Here is a 24,872-nt window from a genome sequence, read left to right on the forward strand (position 1 = left end):
TTACTCAGGTGATTCTCTTCCCTCAATGACCTCTATTAGTTTAAGTTTTAATTTAGATTAACCCCAGCACCCCAATTAACCAGTGAGGGGAAAAGCTAAGCTGTGACTAGTCATATTTCTGAAATCACGATTTATCGAAGTTGAAGTTATTAGAAGGAAAGACGGGCCACTTATCTATTGCTATTTTTCTTTTAAAAATTTAACATTTCATGGCCAATAAGCACCTTCTCTGCACAGGCCCACAGATTGTCAATCACGGCTATTTCTCCTCAACCCTTCACTGTTTTGTTATACTAACTTAATTTGTTCTGTGTTCTTAGGGTCCACTTGGCCCCCAAAGCTGGGCTTCTGGTCTGCTTGGATCCCAAATTCCACCTCAGTATTATCTCACTGTGTCACAGATTTGGCCTCTTCAACCACCGCCGCCAATAAGACAGGCACTCTCTGATCTCCATTTTAGAGCCTACACGGATGAACCTGGCATCTTCACCTACCCAAGAGATGCTGCTCAATTCACAGCAATACTAGCAGAGATGCTCTTACAATAAATACACAGCCTGGAGAGGAGCTAGCTTGGAATACATTCCTGGCTCTGAGGCATGCTGCCTTGAATAGATCCCTCACAAACATTAAATATTCAAATTGTCCTAATTCTGCGGTAGGTGAGGTCTACTGCAAAAATGTTCTGGGACATCTATAGCGGTAGGGTTGGAAGTGTGTTGAAAACCTTCTTGGAGGGGAACAAAAAGGCAGCATTAAAGTTGTCTGTATTTCCTATCCGTAAAACACAGGTAAGAATTACCAATTTAATGTATCTTTTTATTAATCTTTAGTCCTGGCTCTGTACATGAAACCCCAAATTCTGAAAGTATTCAGATGCTTCTGGTTAAATCAGTTATCAGAGCACAGTCACATGGCAACAGCTCTCGACTGCCCTAACCCTTTACTAGCCACTCTAATAACTATTCAGATCAGAAATTTCTGCCTTTCTAATGATACGATGATATTTGTTTAGTCCTGAAGTTAAAGCTCTCTGCGGATCAGCAGAGCAAAACTAGTTTTTCATGCATTGGGGAAGGACGTACAGTGAATCGTACGCCTCAGTATATGGCAATTTCAGTATTTCATAAAGCTGGCACTGTCATTTATTAAATAAATTACAAACACAAGGTTTTTGCTGCAGCCTCCATGCACTGGGTGCAGATTTCTTGTTTCTAAGAATTTTGCAAGTAAAAAGAATAACTGGCCTAAATCCAAGCTGGCACAACTCCAAGAAAAGTGCTAGAGAAGCCCTGCAACTTTCATTCTGTAGGTAGATGAGATGATTTAGGTTGAGATGAGAGTAACCTGGGTGCTTTTGAGGATCTACTAGAATCGTTTTTCATAATGGGACTCTACCCACGGAGAACAGTCACCTTCAGAGAATTCAGTAATTTTTCTCTTGTGTAGCAATGTTCACCAGCGAGAACTACAGGCATAGACCTTATCCTGCAGCCCGACTCACTCAAGTACAGCAGTGCCAGTAATGGCAGTAAGTTTACATCCACAATGCAAGTTGAAGCTCACGTAGCCCTATATCAAAAGTTGAGAGCGAAGTCCTCTGAGGTATCTACAGAGATTTCGGATGTTAAAAGAGGTAACCGAGTTTCACTGGTTTAGAGAAATTCAGAGCATGGAAACGACTGCATTAGCTCTCTAAGTATTAAAAACCAACTGGAGCCATAATTCCAACACAGATTTACCATCACCTACCTGGTGATAAAAGTCATCATCATCAAATATCTCCTCATCTATGTCCTTCAGGTGCCTGTTGGAATCTGACTGAGGGAGGACTTCCTAGAAACACAAAGGAAATACGGAAAGCTCGTATGGGTGTATTTCTGTCCCTAACTCTGATAACATCACGTGCAGCAGCTTGTAAACACACTTGAAGATATGAAGGAATGGAGAAAGGCTCCCAACATAAGGCTTTTAAGGACTAGGAATATGAATACATTTAAAGGCAAGGCAGAAACGCTGCCAATGCCAAAATAGATTTATGATACCTTTACTGGGAAACAAATAGGACTGTGCAAAGTCTTTCTGGCAAAATACTACAGATATTTTTAATGTAATGGCAAAAATACATCTTGCAAGTGCAGTAATTCTACATGATCTCTCAGAATTGAGTATTTATTCATTCTTAAATACTAAATTAATAACAGACTTACTACTAACATATTCTATAGGTTATATGCAGTATGATTTTAGAAGGGACTCTGGGTTAAAGATTCTAAACTCCAGAGTAAAAACAAAGTTTTGTAGCTGCTACCTCAAAAAGCAGATTTAGTGAGCATCAGTTCCTACAGCACAGGAGGGGCACAATCACAGACCAAACCTTGTTTTCCCCTGTCAAGAACTGGCAGAGGAGATAATGCAAATACCATAAAACCGGAATTGAAATGTCTACATCTTTTTCTTAGCCATTACATTACTGGAATCAACACTCAGATATCTCCTTCATAAATCTCTCACAAACAAGAATATTACCTGCTAAAGGCTCAAGCTAATTGTTTTGCAGAGAGTTTCACTGCTGCTACAGGATGAGTTATATAAACAAAATACCCTTACCGAATTTTCAGGCAAAGATTCAGGGACCGGATGAGATTCCTGTTCCTGCTTTCCCAGCACTGTATACACTGATCTCTTGGTCTGTGTCCGCCGTAGTAATCTCTCTTTGTCCATCATAATATGATCAATCTGAGTCAAGATTGAACGCTCAAAGGCACCAAAACCCTGCAACAACATTAACTAGTGTCAGATAATGCAGAAAGCTTTTCCTCAAGGCAGCAATGTTCCTCTATCTTTCCATGTCAGCGGATAAGCAGACAGCATTCCAAGAGGAGGGGGTTTGGGTTTCGTGCAGGGATTTTTGCTAGGATTTTTTATTTGTTGCTCCCTCTCCCTCCCTTCCCAACCTGAGGCAACCTGACGCCTGGCTTAATAAAATGCCTTTGCTGTTCTGGTTCAGATGAACTTCTCAATGATTAATACTAACTCACAGATGTTAGGAGACCCTGGATCTTCGGGTGAAATGATTACCCATTGTATTAAAGTGTGCACTTCATGGAGGAAGAGCGCCCCAGAAGCCTCTACTTTTGTTATAAAACACAAACAGCTTGTTGATCCGCAATAGTGGCATTTCCACAGAGCTTTCTTGCTGCTGGAGACCGGCTATGATGAGATGTCTGGTTGGGAGAACACCAATACTATCCAAGAGTTTTTCACAAAACTTGGGAAACCATTTGCCCCTGAAAAATTTTTTTCTGCCCATCTACTCAAAACAAAAGAGAGCAGTTTATGCCTTTGAAATTTGGGGGCTGAGCTTCTCTCCAAACTCATTTAAGGTTGGGGAAGAGGGTATACCTGTGTATTTAATTCTTAGGGCTGTAACTCTCAGCATAACTTGGAACATCTGTGATACGAAACTTTCAAATCAACTTGTTCCACAAATCTCTGCTAAACAATAAGCATATCAGCACACATAAACAAAGACTTGCCTTTCCCATTTTGCCAGATGCCAGCTTTGTCTTGTCATGCCACTTCTGCAAGATGTTGTTCCGATACGTCCTGAAGTCAGCATACCGCTTGGCTATGAATTCTGGGTAGTCCTCCATCTTTAGCTTTCGTTTGGGGAGGCTCCTCCTCTTCTTCTGAGCCTTATCCACTTGCTCTTCATCGCTACTGCTAGGGATTTCATCATCACTAGAACAAAAATACGCAGACTGAACACCCTATACCTCTCTAAGGCAACATGTGTGAATTCTTAATGGCCCCTCCACTACCACCCGTGCTTTTCCACACCATGGTGATATATTTATGCCAAAAGACCCATGGTTTAGCCCCTCCTCTGTTATCAGAAAGATTACAAAACAGACTTCCCACACTGGCAGGAGGAATTCAAATGGTCATTTGTCCAGCGTGTCGGTCACCCAGATACAGCAGCAACTGAGAGAACAGCAGAGACTGAGTTTGGTCAGGAAGGCTGTGCATTGTCCTGTTTGTTGGAGACCAAAGGTCTTGTCTTATTTTGTATTTACCTCTCAGTTTTTGACTGCTTTCCGTCTACCAGATGCCTCGTGCCTGGGTATTGATAAAGCAGCTCATCCTGAAGTTCCACTAATACTTTCAGCAATGCCTCCAGGGCTTTACAACCTGCAGAACGAGAGACACAAGTGACAATTCCCCACTGATCCTCGCTTCTGGTGAAGACTTAGCCTTGCAGTGCTTAGTTTCTCATCTTGAATCTGAATTTCTGCCACAGCTACTGCATGTCCCATTAACTGTTTTTCTCTCACCAGTTAGAGATGTGGTTTTATCTTCAAACTGATTTATAGCTGTTAATATCAAACACCACCGCTGGGAAAGAACACTTCTTTTCTAAAAAGGGAGGAAGGGAGGCTGGACTGCCTTCTAAACATCTGCCTGGCTGCACATCGGGAGTATACTGATCTAATGTTTCATCGACAAACATTCAGACTGCAGAGCCTAAAGGATTAACATATTGAAGAAGCGAGTACTCTGTGCAGAAGTGTCTGATGACACATGCATACGACAACAACCTTTTTTGCTGACTAACTCATTTCTCTCCTTTGTTAAGTTTGGCAGCAGAGGCCAGCTTCAGTTGAATAATATGAAGCAACACAAGGGAAAACGTATATATGTACATCCCGTCTAAACTTGACCTCTGACTTTTCTTTCTTGGACATAATGTGCATGTTACAGGGAGCAGAAGGAGGGAAGGCAAGAAGAAAAACCAAACTCCTGCAGGGCTGTGACTACTGCTGGTTTCTATGCCGCTGTGCTCACCACGCAGGAGGTATAAGAAATTAGACTGTAAGTAAAATTAAATGTAGCAAGATCTGATCTATGGGGGAAACTTAAACAATGACCTGGCAAGTTTAACGAGAGGATTCTGATCAGAAAAGCAGAACTGCAGGCCCAGAGATCCTTAGAAAGAGAGAAAGTGAAGAAAAGATTGGGGTGGAGAGGCGTACAAAATGATCAATACACGGTGTGAAGTTTTACAGGGATGAGTAGTTGTTTTCCAGGGTACTTGCAGACACAAATCCTGAATGTAGATCTGATGCTGTGTATCCAAAAGCTTTCATAGCTGACAATTTTCCTATACCTATGCAAATGCAGAGAAAACGGTCTCTGTTCCAATGATCTTATGTTCTCCAAGGACACACAGTTGCAGCTGACTGTGAGAAGGGTTAACTGCACACTGTTGCAGCATCTGTTCTTTAAAAATAGTTCTTTTGTGGCAATCAACAAGCCTCCCTGCAGAACACTGTGATATAAAACAAGTGTTTGTCTAGGCCTACACAAACTCTCCCTTTGTACGTTGCTACACATCAATCACAGGGTCAGCTCTTACAGGTAAAACACTCAGGATGCTTCTATCAGAAAACCTAAACTGAACTTTACACACATTAACTTATATTTACCTGACACTGCATTGCCTTCTACTTTTACAAAGAGGCACCACATGAGGGGGGAAAAATGCACCGCTGGAGGAACGTAGCACACCGCTTCAGGATCTGTTTTCTTGCAGGAGATGTTCACGCAGGCTTGGCTTCCCTCCCCACACACCCAGAACAAGCACCCTCGCGGGCAGCAGTAACCCTGGCTGCCAGAGCACGTGGATTTGTCCGGAGCAGCACTGCAGCCGTGGGACGTTTTCCGGAGCTTCCCCTGGTACCCCCTCTGCCAGTTCCTCCACTGAGGTGAAGTCAGTAGGGCTGTTTTGCTTAACTCCCAAACCTGTTTCTTTCTTTGTAGTTAGCGTAAAAGAATGGAGAGAACTTTTCACCACTTCATTTTTTTCTTTATTTCTTTTTTTTTAATGGAGGACACAGAGATCGTGGGTAGAGTGAACAGCAAATCTTCATCAGCCAGACAGAGACAGTGCAAGCAGGAATCAGCCCAGACGTTCAGAGGTCTCAATCTCCCGCATGTTACCACTGTGATATTGCTCAGTTGTCACCACCTTCAGATAAATTACGGCCTGACCTCAGGAACAGGAATGTCAAGGAGAAGATGCTTTAAGATTTTTGTTGCAGATCAGCTGTTGAACTCATCCTCCCCTGGCCTGCGGTTCATTTTAGACACGTTCTATATAAACCTATTAACGGATTAGGTTTGCCATACTTGTAAAACAGCCGTGTGTTAGCATCAAAACAATTCCAAGAGACTAACAGACAAAAGCCCTTAAAAACGCATTTGTTGTGTCTGCAGCTAAAGCATCGCTTGCAAAAGGAAAGTGCCCCCACCCTAGCCTGAGTGCGCAGCTTACAACAGCAAAATCTTTCCCCCTGCCTGCAACACAGCCAAATGTCCCCAGAGCTTCCGAAACTGTTTATTTTCTACCCGCTGCCTATCCTCCAGCAGCAGTGCTAATGCACCCCAGGCGGCTTTGATCCTGTCAATTACAACTGGAGTAGCACTCCAGCTCTTCTGGGGTATATCAGGGCCACGGCAAGCAGGCAAGGAATAAAGACAGGCTCAAGCTCCCCCAGGCTATGAGATAGGGACCCCAACAGAAGTGGGGATGGGGAGCAATTTTATTTGGAGTGAAGGGGATGGAGAGGGCAGGGAAGACAATGACCGTGCGTCTAACCAGGTGGGAGGGCTAATTATTCCAGACAGTGGCTTCATCATGAGCCTCTTACAGCTGGGTAATTTCCATGCTTTCAGTTCTTGTGTATTTAATAGCATTATTGGATGGCATTCTCATTGTTACTGTTGGGTGCTTAAGTGTGCTGTAAACTCAACTTCAGAAGCCAAGTGTCACCCTCCCCTGCCCTCTTCCCATCCAGCCCTGCCCTATCCATTTCACGTTTAATTCCAGAAGGGACTGTTTTCTTCCCAGTCTCCTCTCTCTCGCCATCTTCTCTTCCCTCTAATGCCCTCATCTGCCTTTACACGTCTGCTTTGGGGAAAAGACTGAATCCATTTGTGAATGAAGGCAGTGTAAAACAAAACTGTTTCACAGATGCTAACTATGTCATTCTGAAGGAAAGCCGGACGCTAACCCTCCTGCCCTCCTACCCCCTCCCAGCACTTTTTTTTTTTTAATGCTGTTCCTTGTCTGAAACGGACAAACAGAAAAGAGTCACAAACATGGAGCTTTCAAGCACGCCAGTACATTAAGGCAACCAACTAGCAGCTTTCACATGTGATAACCACCAGATTTGTACCTCCTGCTCCCTTCCCTGCTCTGTTCACAGAACAAAGCCAGCAATACCTCTAAGAGCACAGGCAACGCCAGCCCTGACCATGTAGCAGGGGCCTCCCACTGCCATGAGCTGTATTAGGTCCTAGGCAGTCCCTGACCGTTTTCAGTTCCTAAAGCTTTCGGGATCAAGAAGATATCGACACTATGGTTTTCACAAGCACCACAACCCGGCCAAGGCTGTTAAAGCTCTACGACTACCCTCCCACCATCATTCACCAGTGGGAAGATCCTGATGCCAACAGCTTATTCCCAGAGCTACTACACTATCTCTGCCACCAGTATCACTTCTGGGTGTTGCTCTATTGTGTTCAGCCAACTGCAGATGCTAACACATCCCCAGCTGCCCCTTCCCACTCCAGCGCACCAGGCAGCGGCCAGCGACTGCAGGCACAGCCCTGCAAAAGCAACTGTTAAGCTGTGGTATGTAAAACTCTCCTGACCCGACTTTGCAGGCACAGCCTATCACCCCAGTTAACCCCAGTCTGTGCCTCTCCCACCCCTTCTCTCCCAGTCTCTGCTGGCAGCTTTGCTGCATCTCTCTTACAATCTGCACTGCAATATGCTGGGGTAAATATTCTACCTTATATCGACATCAGTGTCACAACCAACACCTTTAATATTGGGCCATACATCACTGGTGAGAAAAATCTCAAAATGATCTTGTTTTCCAGGAGTTACTTCTGCATGTCCAACCTGTGTTTTTTGGTGGTGGTTTTTGGTGGCTCAGAACTGCCTGAAAAACAGAAGAAGCTGGATCCCATCACAGCATTTCAGTATGAGCAACTGAAATCCCCAATACAACAACTCACACTCTGGGTGTAGGAGAGGCCAACTAACCCCTCTAGGACAACACGCAACCCCTCCCATCAAACCTTTTCAAAGCTGCTCTTTGGGAAAGAAAAAAGGATGCTGAGTGGGATTCATCTGCAGCTGCTCCAAGAACACAGCAAACGTGGTTTGAATATAACTTCCAGCTTAAATGGGACTCAGAGTGTCTGCGGTGAGACGCTAACTTGTAAGAGTCACTTTTAAGAGTCTATGGGAGCCCCTTCATTTTGTGTACAGGAGTGAAAAAGTTGTTCCAGATCCAGCAGACAGCATATCAATCCACCAAGAAAGCTGGGAGCCAGTATCAGTAAATCAAAGTGTGCCTTTCTGTTAATACTCTCTCATACGTTCTCATTTTATACATCCCTTCACCCAGTCAGAAAGTAGCCCTGGAGTATTTAGCTCCATTCAGGGATAGCACTGCCATGTATCAAAGTGTCAGGAGACCCACCAGAGATGAAATCTGTCCTACTGCTCTCAAACCACAAAAATCAATTTTGTCAATGCCAGTGGTTACGGACAAACTGGCTGTGCTGCTGGCGTCCCCCCTCCGCGTGGGGTGGCTCCTGGCTGCGGGGTACCGGCCCCACGACGCGCTCCCCCCAGCAGCCCTCTCCACACGCAGAGGGCAGCTGTGCCTCCGCTGCGCTGAAACCCAAGCTCTGCCGTGCTGGGGACTTGCAGGCTTGATGGCTTCTGTGCTCGCCCATCGCTGTAAGTTCAGCATTTCTACAGCAAGGCAGCTTCCTGCGCAGAAAATATCTACGCTCTTTTTCATGACCTCTAAAAACGGGGTCTCATTTCATCTTCCAAGCAGCTGCGGAGAGCAGCAGCTGGTGCGGAGCAGCAGGGAGCGGCCTCACGCAGGGACACTTTAAGTCGATGGAAAAAAGCCGGTGCCTCAAGGCCAGGCTTTCAAAGGTATTCACAGAGAGCCAACCAGTGGGATTCCCAAAACTGCTCCACCAGGCACGCTCCTCCCCGCCTGACCCTGCTGCATCCATCCAGCAGATTCGGAGTGCGACGGTCAGGGACGGAATCCTAAAAATTGGGGCAAAATTCTTAGGATTTTCACTCCATCGCTGTACGTTCGTGGCACCTTACAGGGCGCGATGGGGCACTGCTGTGGCACTGCTCCCCTTCAGAGCGGTGCCTGCCTGTTACTGTGTACACACCGTCGGCAAACACAAACAGGAGCATCGTTACCGTGATGTACCCGCACGAAACACCGCGCACACAGGGGACGCCTGAAATTCAGAGCCCACGCCAAAGCTGGAAATTAACTACTTTTTCCCCTCAATTAAATCTGAGGATCTGGCATCACAGGAATATCATTGGCGTGCAAGCTTTTAATTTTCCATGCACCTCCACAGGCTGTATGAAGTGCTCACACAGAAAAGCTGGAACAACGCTGGTGTTTGAACCACGGTATGCAGAGCAAAAGCTGCCAAATATCGGGAGAGTTCCCCCTGCCACCGTGGAGAGTCACCGTGTCGCCCCTGCACAGAACCAGCGCACTGGTCACATTATGCAAATAAAAAGAAGGAGAGGAATCAAACCTCTTTTATTTTAATAGCTGTACGTAATGAAAAGTATCTCTATCAGGTACACGCATTTATCCCCACATTCACTCCTTTCAAAGGACTGTGGGACAGGAGTTAAACTACAGGTCAAAATGGCACTCAATACGCTGGCCTGAGAACAATACTTCTCATTCAAATCCACAAGCCAGCCACTTGCACTAGTCATCCCCAGCAATTAATCCCCCAAGAAACACGTTTGATTAAATCTTTTCAAGCAAATCCTTTGCTTTGCTTTTGTTAGTTCACTTCTTGTCAACATCTATTAAAATATGCCTTTAATTCTCCCACAATCTTAAAAAACACCGATTCCACTGTCTTCAACTTTAATCAACTGTATGGCCGGCATTTTTCATTTCATAATAATGTGCTGTTTGGAATTCAAGAGGCAGGCTCAACATCAATCATTCGGCAAGAATTTTTCCACTGCAATAAATATGCAAATGAGGAAAGCCAGTCAGTCGTATTTCAGGCCCGACTTGCTAGTGTTTTAAAAAAGACACAAATTTATTAATTGCCGTTGGCCAGCGGAATCCTATTACTTTGGGCATTGATTACAAAGCTGTGTGAGTGATTATTGTGCAACTCGCAGGCTATCCAGGCATGAGGAAAAATTATTAAAGCAAGGCAGAGATTATCAACTCAGAATAACAATAAGCCTTAACATTTTAGGCCTCTAACTTCTTCAACAAAGAATTACGCCAGAGCTCCAGTGTATCATAATTCTGAAGTCTGTCAGTATTACTTTTGGAGCTTGCTCTATATTCCCAACAGCAGAGTAACGCTACCAGCCAGGAAAAGGCGGAGGGAATTCCTCCAGGTATCGCATCTTAAACATGGGGCTTTGGACAACAGCTTTTCTGTAATTCCTGCTGCGTAACTAACTGCGGAGGAACAACACGGTGCAGGCAGGACTTGCGCTATCTTCAGATTTGCACCCCTGTATGTCCTGGTGCCCCAAAACCAAGACGGCACAGAAATAAAAGACTACTGATAAGCGTAAGACAGAAGCTACAAGAGCCAGCCTAGACTAAATTATAGGCTAGCTGCAAGCCCTTCGGCAGCAGAGTGTGAGCTGATTTTTTTAGAGGTGGTGTAGTTACGTACACGTTTCTCACGGACTTCAGCTGAATCCTAGCACAAAGCACCTGTAAATCTGTCCAGGTTATTTTAGGAAATGATGGGAACAACATTGCCTTCATGCTTCCCAACACTGACTGTGCGGAATTTTATCAAATGATGGTAGGAAAAAGGCCGACTTTTCTGCTGATTGCAATAAAAAGGTCTGCTCCATACCAAAGGCCCAATTTGCTGGTTCCATTGGAATGCAAATGATGCAAAAGCCTTTGCAGAGGGGAAAATTGTATTCCTTCAGCACAAAGGAGCCAATGCTGCAAACCCCTTTCACACAAGCAGTTCAGCTGACTCCCAAAGAGTTACAGAACGGACTCAATTTAGCACTTTCACTCTAATATTACTGCATTTGACAGTAAGGACAACAGGATCAGACACAGATGAGTTTGCTAAAAGTAAAGAAAATAACTAGGTGCAACAACAGAATAAAGGGCTTGGTATTCACGGATTTTATTAGTGGGGACTGGGGGAGGGGGAAAGCGGAGAAGGGAGAGAAAGAGAAACACTTCCATGAAGTTCATGCTCTACTGATTCGCCTCAACCGTCATCTTTTGATATCAGCCCAAACCAGGGAGGGGACGTGGCTTGTAAAAATGAGATTTATAAAAACTGATGTTTTACATTACTGTAAATGTAAAGAAGCTGACAGCATGCATTCCCGTCTCTGCCAGGCAGGAATCCCCAAGTACACATGCAAGAATGAGAAAGGAAGAGGAAATGTGAAATTTCATAGTTATCTAGATATTAAGGCCAGAAGGGAACATTAGCCCATCTAGACTGACCTCCCCATATAATACCAGGCCATTAATTACATTTATCATGACAAGCACTGAGTTTCCATCTCAAGGTAACCAATTGCCAATTAATCCAAGTTAGCTGACATTTGCACTTGCTTGTCTGGATGCTTTGCAAGCCTTTGTTTCCCTGCATCTTGTTTGTGGAGTATACAGACTAACATGCACAAGTATTTAGCTAAACTCAATTTAATTAGCTATTAATTATCTTGGGAAACTCAAGTGTAGGCAAACCTATTTGATGTGCTTAAAGTGTGGTGTAATCCCACGGTCTGGAGTTCGGGTGTATCAGGTCAACAATTACAGACTCTCCTAGCATTTTTGCACTAGAATTTAAGACAGATTTAAAATAAACCTCAAACACCAATACTGTCCAACACATATGGCTATGGAGATAACCTATAAAATGGGAGCATTTCAATTTTACCACATCTATACAAGAGAAGCATACAAAAATTCTGCTCAAAAAGACTAAATACCACAAGCTAAAAGCCTTAGTTTAGCTTGAGATAGAGGGTAAGAGCATTTTTTTCTGAAAAAAGCCCCAAACGGCAAGTTAAATAAATATCCTGCTCTTCTCCACTACCTCCTACACAAGATTTCTGAACAATTCACAGCCAGCAACGACAGCCCACAAAATACTTCCCTGGTACCTCGCACAGCCCAAATTCTGCACATGCACAAAACCTCACACCCCCCATTACCCAACTAAACACGCACACAAACAACAGAGCTCCAAAAGTGAGACCTGCGCCTTTGTCTAAAGCTTCTCACTTCCTACCTCTTCCCTCTCACTCACTGGCACGTACGCAGAACGGCCACCCATGAGCCCAGGAGCTTATCATCCTTACCGACCCCAATTCTGACCAAAACTCTCCAAGGCATAGGATCATTACAACAAAACTTACGAAAAAGGGTCTGATTCATGCATTTATTTCAGTCGAGAGAAAAGTCTTCATTAATGTCAACAGGCTCTGGCTCAGTCCCAAAAAAAGTTGAATAGATCCTTCATTAGATCAGAGAGGAAAGGTGAAATTTGGGGACACCCGCATCCACATCCATTTAAATCAAATTCAACCCCGCATGAATTGACAAGCACGATGTTTTTTGTATTCAAAAAGTGTCTAGACTAATACAATTCAATTACAATGAACTACCAGTTTTTAGTGGGCTAGATCTGATCACAATGATTTACGCTCAGGCTTGAAACCCAGTTCTGCTGTCACACATTTGTGCAGGCTCCCAGTAAAATCTTCAAAGCAAGAATATATTTAAGTCCATGATCCTGCCTAGCACCAATTAATCCTGTAACTGCTCTATGCCTCTGGAAACTGGGTAATCTGCCTGTGCCTCAGTGACACCTCCCCTGCTCTGTATTAATACATTATCATCTCCAGATGTACGTATGGATACATTTGAGTATTAAAAGTGATCCACGAACAGAGATAACGAAATTATGACTGGAATTATCAGCAGTTGATTCCTGCAGGCTTGTCTGAAAAATCCCGAGCCTGTGTCAATAAAGCACATTTCATCTGACGGCTTTTCTCTAACCAGACGCATAAGATGACAACGCGGTGCAGCCGAGGAGCGAGGCAGGGGGTGAGCCCCTCAGGTGGAGCACGCCGGAGCGGGGACGTCCTGCCGGACACGTCCCCTCCCACAGGAAGCGGAACAGGTTCTCTGCTACCTACAGCAGGCCTGGTCTTACTCAAAGTTAGCCAAAGCTTAATCAGCTTCTCCGACCTGACTTATCTGGATGTTGCATAGGATGTAATTTTTTTTTTTTTTTAAAGATCAGGAATCAGAGTAACAGAATCCAGCAAAAATCCTCTATTAAAAAGACACTGAGAACATACAAACAAACATACACTAAATAGGTACTAATACAATCTTTCCCTCTGTCTTGAGTCCCTTTTCAGCAAATATTACAGAACTAACCCAGAAGAAGATAAAGATACTCAGTGTGAAGCACTCATACAGAAATGTTTAATATGCAAGAATGTAAAACCAGAAAACACATGGCATCTTTGGAGGTCTCCTGCTGGCAATGAACGTAAGTGGGATTCTCAATCACCCCCTTACGAGGCCTGGTCCACAAACGTGCCGTTTAGTCACCAGCCACAGATACCTGTCACAGAAGCAGTTAACCAACCTGGCGTACCACGAGCCCAACTCCGGCAATTATTATAAAGGTCCAGTAGCTCCAGGTGGAAGCACAGTCCTTTACCCGCACGCCACTACAAATGCACCTATTTCCACCCCAGAAACAGACATTTCTGGGTCAGCCGAAGTGTTTGGACTGGACTGCGCATTTTAGGAACAAAAAGTCAACATCTCCTTCATTTCCCAGAAGGCACCGAACACCCGGCCTTGTGCAGTCCCAGGCAAGTCCTGCAAAGTTTTGTAAGTGCTCCTTTTAGCTCTACTTTTCAATAAAACATAGGTAAATAGCAACTGTTGGCTAGCTGCACCTGAGACATATGACACCTTAAGGGAATAACTAATCAATGTGAAACGTAAGTTATCCAGCAACTGACTCTGCGTTGAAGAAGCTGGCTGCAGCAAGATTATGACTAGTGAGTTGCTTCCTGCAAACACTACGCGTACTTCACACTCGTCTCCCGTTTCATCTTTCCATGTCTGTCTTTTGAATAAAGTTTCTTCACAGCACCCCATTTAAAACACATATTGAAGGACTTAAAAGGTGCACATGCTCTAATATTCTGCAGTCCAAAGGCAGGACTGGGAACCACTGTTGAGGCAGCAACTGCCATTTCCCATTTCAAGGTGTAATTGCACCCCTAGAGTGGCCACAAAGAAACTATCCGTAACGCTGCGCCGGCTGCAGGGAGGACTAGGGGACTACTTGTAGGGTACAAAAAAGGACCGGTCTCCATCATTACATTTAACTTATTCCCAAGAGGCAAAACACACTATTCTACTGTCCTCGGGCCCCGCTGCAGCGTGCTCATAGGGTGAACAAGGTCACGCGTTGCAGCACTGCCTATCAGCCAGCTGTGCTAACTGCAGCACTCTTCAACGCCCTGCCTCCGGTATAAACTCATCTCTTTCTGTGAATGAGCCCAACGCAACAATTCTTCTGCAGGGATTTCCAAGGGGTACTGCAGAAATGCTAAATGATGGGGGAAACAAGGTTTCTTCCGGATGATACATCCTCCTTGAGTACAAGGAATACAGGAATGGCGTCCTGTGCATGGATGCAGTGCCACTAGCTCATGGCCACAGAGAATGTCCATGGCTGAATCATCTAGAGTAACATCACAGTGATCAGGAAAGTAAGATAGAGTTGACTATAGAGAATACAAATGAAAGTTCAAACACCACTGTGAGTTGAGAAAAGATGCACAATTTTCAGCAGAATTTAAAAAGCTGTATACAATTTTGCATCTATTAGCAGCAGACAAGGCACTGTGCTGAAAAGTTAAGGTCGCTGCTAGGGAGAGCTCACTGCTGCTGCTCCATTAATACATTAATAACCCAGGCAGGTTTGGGGATAATGGCTTTGCAAGCACATGGAGACTTCATTTGATTTTTTTTTATCTGATTCACTTTATTCAGGTTTATTTTCTTATTGATCACAAACCTTTGTGTAACTTCCCCACAGCCCTACAAAGTGTAAATAACATTTGTTGCCCCCACTTTTGTTCCTTCAGAGACCAAATCCATTCTTACAGACCCTGCACGTCTACCTTTTACCAAAACCAGTATTCTCTCCATTTCTCCAAAACAACTTATCTGGAGCTTATGCTGAAGAACAGAAATGTGGGATTCCAGTATTTTCTCCTAATCCACTGACAGATGGAATCAAAGCAAAAAAAAAACCCACAAAAATTCAGCCAGTAGTTTGCATTTCAGGGACCTACTGAAAGTGAACGCATATACTTATGAAAACATACACAACATATATTGCCTGGGTTTCTGTATGTTAACTCCTCGTCTTGCCAACTAAAACCTGAAAAAAAACACATTGTACTATTTAAAAGTTAGAATTCCCAGCTCTCTTTGTGAAGCATAAAGTATCACTGTCTAACTACCAGTCACTGAAACATTCCCAGCTTAGTACTTTTAACAAAAATTGTAAAGAGAAAGTCATTAAAATAGCAAGAACAGAGCTACATGACCATATCGGGAAGCCCAGCTACCCCGGGCACGTACAACAACAGCTTCCAGCCCCTGTTGATCGAGAGATATAATTTCTTAAAGCTCTTGTTGCCCCCCTGCCCCCCAATTAGCTGTGGGGTTTTTGTCACTGAATCAAGATTTAACACAACAAGCCCCAAACCTAGGAACTGTTTAATTCCTGACACTGGATGTGGCTTCACTAATGTTGCTTCCACCTCTTCTGGCTCTTCCTTGCCCTTGAGGTAATTTTTCGTGACATTTTCATGAGATCCACTTCTAACCTTCCTCCCCCTTGAAAGCATACACAGAAATATGAATGGCAGGCATGCAATCTGTGCAGAGGCACAGCACAGAAACTTGCACCTTGCACTCTTTTTCTATGTAAATAATGCAAGGATCCTGCGGGAACATGCCAGGGATTGGAATTTTTAATTAATGGGTCTCTTTAATGTGCAAATCAGGAGCAGATTGCAAATTCTGACTTGCATTGATTATGAAAAACATTAATTGAACGTGCAAGACCCCAAACGGAGGCAACATCTCAAGCCCTGGACTAGACTGGAAGATATGGTGCAAGAGAATACAAATGTATCTTGGAGAAACAGAGCACTCCGGGCAAGAGCACCTCAGAAACGTAAGCTGTGGGAGCTCACGTGTGCCGTGCATTAAACATTAAACATTTGCACTGCATTCAGAGTGCAGCCACTGTGATTTCAGTATTAAAAACCACTCAGACTTTCTCCATGGATGCAAAACAGGAATAAACATGAGCTCCATGACCACAGTTTGGTCTCCAATTTGTATGTAAAAAGGGTGACGGAAAAAAAATCTGGAATATAATTAAAGATTAAAAAAAAAAAAAGGGAAAGAAAAAGTAAGACAGTGCAAACAAAGCAATGCTGTCTCTTTAAACAGAAATTCATCCTATATAAATTATGGCCATAAACTTTTCCTGCAGTGCAGCCTAATTAATTCTTGTTCTATACACAAAGGGAAATGCTGGGTGACAAATGGGTGTGAAGCCTGAAAGCTGCCAGGTCTGCAAAACATTTTCTACTTCAATTTATAAGCAATTTTGCAGTAAATCATCCACCAGAACCTGAGATCTCAGGAATCCAAGACTGTCCAAGGCACGTTGTATCATTAAAAAAAAAAAATTCATAAAAGATTACAAAAATAATAAATTAAACACTTGAAGTTTTGTAACCTGCAATCTCAAAATTTGGAAAACAAGTATGACCTTACCATTTTCGCTCAGATTTGGCTTTAAAACTCCCAACGTAAAGAACATTGCTGTCTACTCTTTAACACAATTACACTCAAACCCCTAGGGAATTTCACCACCACCACGAGCTGCACAGAGCGCTGTCACAAGTGGGAGATACCACGGAGGCAAATGGATGAAGGACCATTTTCCGTTTCAAAAAAATCATCCCTCCTGTGAGCACAGAGCAGAAATTTCATGAGCAATGGAAGGACTTGGGATAAATTACTGAAAGCATTCTGGGCAGCTTTCAAAGAGACGCGAGGGACTTGTCCGGGACCTCAGAGGGAGCCGGGTGCCAAGACCTCTCTGGGCCCCCCTGCCTTCAGCAGGCTACAGGGTACTCCAAGAGCCTGGGTTTCTGGCACTAACTGCTTTGTGCAACTTGAACACCACATCATTTCCTCCTATTCAATGAAGATGATGAAAGCGTGCCAAATTTATTCTGTGGATTTGGAAAGAAGTGCTGAGGGTTCCCTGAAAGCAGAGTACCATCCAGTCCACAACAGCGTCAATGTCATGATTATCCCAAATCCCGTCAAAGAGCGAGCACATCCCGTACAACGGAACCGCCTCAACATTCGGTGTTTACAAAGCCCTGTCTTCAACTCATCTTTAAACTTCCTCATGCACAATTATTCTAATTTTTCCCGCCTGGGGAATGGGAAATCCTACCCATAAGCTGGTAACACAACTGGGATGAGAACTCAGGAGCCCAGAAATGTTTATCCAGCCCATTACATCACCGTTCAGAATCGAGTAAAAAAGTTTATTTTTATAGAAGGCACTAAACCACTTGATCAGCTAAAAATTAGGACTTTTATTGGAAGCTGATTTATAATAAGTGAGATTTTTTTCCCCTTCATAAATCAAGGCGCATCAATTAATGAAAGAACTTAATATATTTTATGATGTATATTTTCAGAAAGGATTTCATTTCACCTCCTGAACGGACAGGTCACAGCCCTGTTGCCCAGGCAGAAGCTCCGTGGGCGAACACGTAACACAGCTCAGACTGCCCATGGGGTAAAGTGCTAGCTGTTGATTAGACATGAATCCCGCTCACAGGGCCCAACACAGCAAAGTGAGAGAGAAACGGGTCTTTGCCACGTAACACCAACTACATCCCTAGTTTTTCGTAAGATCTTCACATATAAATTTACTTCTTATTTCACGCGGGGCACTTTGTAGCTTCTGGAAAGAGCATCTTTGCAGGGCAGTGAAAGATAGCTGCACTGGACAATAGCGTAGCTCATCAAAAATTACTATTTATTGTAACCTACTTTATTGTACAACTAGAGATTTTATTTTAAAAAAATAGAAATCAAAAAAGGAGTATAACTTTGGTCCCTTAGAGAACACCGGAAAACACTAATCAAGTGTAGTAGTAGCAGAATGTTCCTAAATTCATTACTTTCCGTCTGTCAGTCCGAGCGTTTCCTCTGCTAACTTTGCCCAGGGCACTCCAGCTGTATTTTCTTGCTGTCTCCACAGACGAAATGCAGAACACAAACGCAGGTCATCAGGAACATCAGAGTACACTACTGCAACTTTCCTGCCCAGATTATGGAAAGGGGGTGGGGAGGGAATCACTGAGCAGTTATTAACAGTGGATTTTCCTTCAGCGTTCTGGACAACTGGAAGATTAACCTCCTGCTGTACTGTGTACAGTATTGTACTCCATGTTCCTGGATGTATTTCGCTTATGGGAAATATCAAAATGTCAACCATTGTTTCTACTAAAGGTCTTTAATGATATTGCATTTTAGACCTGTAATGAAACATGGTGCTCAGTGCAGTTTGTAATGCATCTCATTAAATACATTAATAACATGCATTTCACTGAAAGGTCAGCTTAGTATTGTTGGGAGTTCGCCTTTTTTTCCTTAATCACTTCATTTAAAGCAGCAGAGCTAACTTTAAAATATAAAGTATCTCACCTGCTGTAACTCCAGATAAGCTGATTAGCTACCATGTTCAGATCAGCTATAAGCCGTTAAGAAGATAGTCAAAACTTGGTGTAGGGGCGAGATTCAGGGTCAGGTTTGACGATGGTGAAAGTTCCTAATCCAGTTTTAAGATGACTTGGGCCAGCCCAGGCCAAAATGTCTCAGTGCGCAGGTATCACTACAGCAGGTACAAACTGGCACACGGCGTGGCTGAACAGATACACAACCACAGCAAACCAGACGGTTCAGGTGACGCCTCCGATGTTCAGCACGAAAGGCTGCAGACACCACTACAGTGTTTCCTATGACTGGATCACACAAGGGGGCTTCGCGGGATCCTCCACGGGGTGCTCACCTATGGAGCTGAAACATTCTGGAAAGTGAGCAGAATCTCAAGATCGGGAAAGAAGAGATAGAAGTGAAAGGGGTAACCAACCTGGCAGGCTTTAAAATGCTACTGGGCTTATCTTTATTATTCAAAATCACTGGGAGAATATCCTATGAAGTTCATTAATTTCTGATTAGCGGGATTAGAAAAAAACAATCTGTGTATAAACATTGTCATCTGTGTGGTTTTTGACAGAAAACAACAAACATGTCAGGGAGAAATGGACGCCAACTGATACCTGCAGTAGTTTGTATTTATTCCTAAGGATAACATACCAGACGTTTATCTCCCTGTGCATTTACCTTAAGGCCAGTAAAAAAGGTGTCCAACTCTAAAAATTAAATAGACCCACAACACACTGAAGTTGAGTACTTTGCACTTATCAGCGGGAGTGTGCACATTATATTTGCCATACTGGAGAATCTACTACAAATCTTATCAGATCAATATCATTAATAGCGATCCTCAGAAATAAACAGATGAAGCAGCTCCAAGTTGAGAAGGTATTTGCTGTTGATTTAAGAGCACAGGCCCGCTCCTTTGGGCTACATTACTCCTGGTTAGGGCAAATCTTTGCATTCACTCATGCAGCACAAAATTGGTACCCCCAGGTGTCTCTGGACAAAGCAGCGTCCCAACTCTGCACCGAACAGCAATAACCAAACCAATTCTTCCTAAGATCCAGCATGCAACTTAAATTTGATAAGCAAACTTCAACCCCCACATGAACTAGAAATAGCAGCGGGACCTGAGCTGAGGCCTTCCAACATCACATAAGTGACGACAGGCCACCAGCAGAGATCAGCTAGGCACATACGGACGTGGGCGACAGGAGACATCTTCTTGGTCTGGGGTAGGAAACTCTTTTGGTTTCTGTTTGCACAGTACCTGATTAACGATTAAGGCAATACAAACCAACGGCTAATACTACAGACACATGCAACTCAAAGCCCCCGCTTTCCCATTAACACTTCTCCGCGCAGGCAAAACATACTGGCTACAGCAGAGTCTACCCAAAGTAGAAAGATTGAAGAATTCTTACAGTTCTCGACAGCATCGTCAAATTCTTGTCCACCTTCCTTTCTGAAGATTGGGTAAGTATCTGGCTGTGGAAGCCGGTTGACTGTTACGAGCGCCTTCTGCATCTTGATTCTTCCTTCCAACAGTTGATCCCACAGTGCTTCATAACAAAGAAAAAATAAAACAATTTCAGCAAGCCAAAGCACTTGCTCCTTGTGAGGGAGCTGTTGATTTAAGAGCACAGGCCCTCTCCTTTGGGCTATATTACTCCTGGTGAGGGCAAATCTTTGCATTCACTGACTCAGCACAAAATTGGTACCACAAGGTGTCTCCGGGCAAAACCGCATCCCATCCTATGATCCTGACTGCAATTCTGTGACCCACAAAAAAAATCATCCCTTTGCTTTACTGTTTAAAAGGACATTCTGCAAATGGACGTTTGACAGCCTAATAAGACAGATAGGAAGAAATTGCATTCGGTATTACATTTTGAAAAGAAACAGAAGCGGTATCAGCATCACTGCACAGCACTACCAGTGTAGGAAGTCCCCATCCCCACCAATACTGAATATACTTGTAGTAGTGGTTCAATTAAGCCAGTGGATAAATACCCTTCGTGACGTGAGATTTTGTACCAGCAGTGACACCAGTTCGCACAGCAGATTTGGCAGAACATTTGCAAATCGCTAGGGCTGCTGTAGCATGCACATGCAGTATGCCAACAGCATGTTAACATGCTGAAGTGGTTCCTAACACGGGCAGTTTCTATAGTGTCAGCAAGGTGAAAGTCTTGTCAAAATACAAGGCAAACATGCACAAACCTAGCTGGTTCTTCACAGCTTTTCCTTTTTCTACTTCTTCAGCCTCTTGTCCTTTTGAGAACGTCATCATCCCTGCATCACCTTCACTGTCTTTGCTTTCCTTTATATTGTCGTGGTTTTCACTCCCATATTCCTCCTCATCACTTCCTTCTTCCATGCTGGCATCATCTTCATCTTCTCCCTCACTGCTTCCTACATCATCCATCCCCTCTGTAAATTTCTCGAAGTCTGTAATATCCTGGAAATGGAAATTTGGTGCCTCGGTCTCTTCACCCTCTTCCAAGTCATCCTCCTGGTCACTGCCAGCACTGCTAGGCTTCTCCTTTGTTTTAGTGCTTAAGCTGCCATTCTCTTCTGCATCTTCACTGCCACTGTACCATTCATCTAATGCTTCTTCAGCTAATAATTAAAAGAGAAAAAAGTTATTTACTTATCAGCAAAATGTGCCACTTTGCAGTATGCATCATCAATAGCTACAGGTTGGGGCTATTTGAGCTCCAAACTCTGTTTTATCTGTGTATGATGTTACTCTTTGTTTTGGATAAATAATGGAGAAACAGCCCCATATCCACAAAAAGATCTCAGCTCACATTTTCTGCAGCAATGATTAGTAGATCTGTGGCTTACCTTTCCCATGAAGCAATGACATGATAAGCAAACAAGGTGGTCAGAATTTGCTATATGCGTTTTTTAAACGAGAATCTGTACACAATTGCAGTCCCCGAGATATATTGGCATAAAATGGGAGCTGTTTCTTTTCCTCCACACAATGGTCTGTCAGTGCACTGACCATCACCTTACGCTTAGCCTCACTCTTTCCTCAATCTGTAGAAGTGACGACCTCTTTGGGATTTCCCCTTCCCTCAGGCCAAAAAATATGGCCTGAATTTCAGGAAAGCATTTCAAGAAGATGTCAAACTTAATTGTACCTGTTTACTGCCCTGTAACAGGGACCTAAAGTTTGTCATCTCAGTTCAGATGGCACTAGCTCAGTTAACAGGCTAACATCACATCTTGAGTAGTCTAGTGAAAAGGGGAAAGAAATGAGGTTTCTTACCAGATCCTTCTTCAGACAGAGCATCTCCCCAGAGTTCTTCCTGCAAGGCTTTGCGAGATGTAGCTTTTCCACTGTACCTTTTATCAGCTTCCAAGAGAGCGGCTGAAGCTTTTTTCCGTATATTACCAACAGGGAAAATGTCATCTGCAGTTTCATCCTCAAATTTGTCAATCACTTTAGCAACTGTAGCTGTGGGAAAAAAAGGGGGGGAGTGATGTCTAAACTGAACTGAATTTCAGACTAGAAGACCTAGCTGCAGGAAGGAGCCATCCTCCTCCATGGAAAACTCCTCGTGCTCTACAAACAAGAATGTACCGCCAGGTGAGCTTGATGGCAACACAGCCTCAAAGAGTTTGGCTTTTAGGCTTTGAGAGGGAGCAAGGCTCTTCCCCGCCTGGTGAAGGAATGCCAGTACATTAATTTTCTGCAAAGGGGGAAAGGTTGCTGGGGAATCAAAGGCAGAGAAAAAGTCTCAAAGCTGGGTTTTGTGTAGATCAGCACCAGTCCTGCCTAGAAACTACTGAGTAAAGTAACACTTAAGATCTAGCAGAAGAGATAAGACAGCTCCAAGGGTATTTTTCAGAAAACAGCCTGTGACTTCTCTGCGGCCAGAGCTGTTCTCCCACCTCCTCTGCAGAAGGAAGGGAGATGTTACACGAACTGACCAATTCCAACCCCCCTCTCAGTACTCTGGACTTCTCCATATACAGGTTTGGTACCCCAGGGCTCACCTGCAATACAGAGATGAATGTTTATTAACAAATGCCAAAAATCCTGCTGAATCCTTTTTTTTTTTTTGAATGAACATTGCCTACATTCACACTTTCTTCCCTGCCTCTTCTTTATTTTAGAGAACCTGCTCAAAGCGCTAGACAAACTAAGCCTATCCAAGCCCTTCCACAGATTCATGAGGGTCTCATGAGAAGTGTAGTCCTCCGGGTGGAGGACTCAGCAGAGCTGGAATGCCTTCACTCACTTCACGCTTAAAGATTACATGAGGAAAACTGCAATTCAGATGCTCTTTGGCCTCTAGCTATATGTATGAGCCACATAAATACGTAAACATTTTAGAATGGCTAAACGAAGAAAATAATTTCACTGTGGTTATTACCCTCTTTCATATCCATCTTCTCCAGGACACAGGAATGGAGCAGTCCAGCAAAGAGAACACATCATACCATACCCCCTCCTTATTTTCATTCATGTGCAAGACACCCTGTGTGCAAAATTACAGGGTTAGCTTTGTTCAACCAATTGAGTGATCCAACTGGCTGAACATCGCTAAGTGCTCTTTTAATGTGTGTTTGGAGATGTTAATGCCTCACATATAGTGTTTACTTGAGGCAGGGGGGAAGCAAAAAAATCTCCTGCTCATCATCAAAGCAACAAGATCTGGTCTAAATATAATCACCCCAGCTACAAGAGGATGGCAAGATGCTCGGCACCAAGGAATGACTGGGCAAGAGGGGCGGATGCAGAATGACCTCTGGCACTCCACGGATCTTCTGGCATTCTCAGTCTTGGCACTGCTAAAGTACGAAGGCTGAAACTAAAAACGCCTCTGCTGACTACATTAATTTCCTCAATGGTTACTAAGATGTTGCTCACAAGATACTACTGCTCTCACATACACTTGTATAGAAGAACGAGGCTAGCTAGCACAACGTTTACCATGAGTGGTGCGTGACGGTTAACTCGCTATCCCCAGAGGTGGCAGCAGGCACTGTGTGACAGACGTGCCCTAGAGACCAGCCCTGCCCCATGGCTTGGCTGGTCTACCGGCCGGTGGGGAAACCCTGCTCTGGAGAGGGTAAGTCAAGGAGATGGCAGGCACCAGCCTGGAAACTTAGGAGATGACACCGCCACCTACATGTCACGGGGAAAGGGACGAACGTCTCAAAAATCACCACTAAGGCAAAAAGAGCTTCATTAAAAAGATAAGTTGGTTATCGGCCATCAAACAAGACACGTGCAGCGCGCTGCGGCCTGCTGTGAGCGCTTGGTGTGCCGACGAGGGGAGTCACCACTGCAGGAGGAAGCAGTCCTGCCCCGGCGCCGCGCTTTCATGGCTCTTTTCCTGGAGATTTCCAGCCGGATCCGCTCCCCAGCCTGGTTCCGCGCAGCCCGGCCTCTGGCAGGGCCTGCACCGGGGCAGCCCTGAGGTAACTCGGCGCTGAGGTAACTCCAGCCCCGGCCGCTGAGGGAACCCCGATCGCGGAGGTTAGGCCCCGGCCCCTGAGGGAACCCCGGCCCCGGCGCTGACCCGTCCGGGCGCGGAGCGGCGGCGGGCCCAGCCCCGCGCACTGAGGGGCCGCCCGGGGCTGGGGGCACAGCGGGGAGAGCCTGGGGAGAGACCGAGGCGCCTCGTGGGGCTGAGGGGGCCCCGGGCCCGGGCCCTGCCGAGCCCCCCCGCGGCGCCACGTGCAGCCGGTCCGGCGGCGCCCGGTCCGGCCCGCCCCGGCCCGCCCCCGCCGGCCGCGGGTATTGAACCTTCCTCCCGGCCCTCCCTCACCTTCCTCCGCGTCGTCCTCGGGGTCGCGTAAGCTGGGCCGGGGGTTGAGCAGCTCCTCCAGCTGCTGCGCTAAGGGCGCCGCCATCTTCTCGCGGGAGGG

At 44.7% G+C, this 24,872-nt stretch overlaps 1 protein-coding gene across 5 annotated transcripts in view; it reads right to left on the bottom strand.

Annotated features, from left to right (window-relative positions):
* Positions 1-24,872, bottom strand: part of AATF (apoptosis antagonizing transcription factor) — a 57,996-nt gene extending 33,124 nt beyond the window's left edge. For all 5 annotated transcript variants that reach the window (XR_012676546.1, XM_075168369.1, XM_075168368.1 and 2 more), the window contains exons 1-8: positions 24,773-24,872; positions 22,261-22,449; positions 21,204-21,602; positions 20,405-20,542; positions 4,080-4,194; positions 3,540-3,744; positions 2,611-2,775; positions 1,753-1,836 (exon numbers count right to left, since the gene is read on the bottom strand). Coding sequence is in view for 4 of the 5 variants with exons in the window: in XM_075168369.1 (XP_075024470.1) it covers positions 1,753-1,836; positions 2,611-2,775; positions 3,540-3,744; positions 4,080-4,194; positions 20,405-20,542; positions 21,204-21,602; positions 22,261-22,449; positions 24,773-24,857 (1,380 nt within the window). In the remaining variant the exon portion in view is untranslated. The remainder of the gene's footprint in view (positions 1-1,752; positions 1,837-2,610; positions 2,776-3,539; positions 3,745-4,079; positions 4,195-20,404; positions 20,543-21,203; positions 21,603-22,260; positions 22,450-24,772) is intronic.

This window comes from Calonectris borealis, chromosome 19, assembly GCF_964195595.1.
Source record: "Calonectris borealis chromosome 19, bCalBor7.hap1.2, whole genome shotgun sequence".
Taxonomy (NCBI): Eukaryota; Metazoa; Chordata; class Aves; order Procellariiformes; family Procellariidae; genus Calonectris; species Calonectris borealis.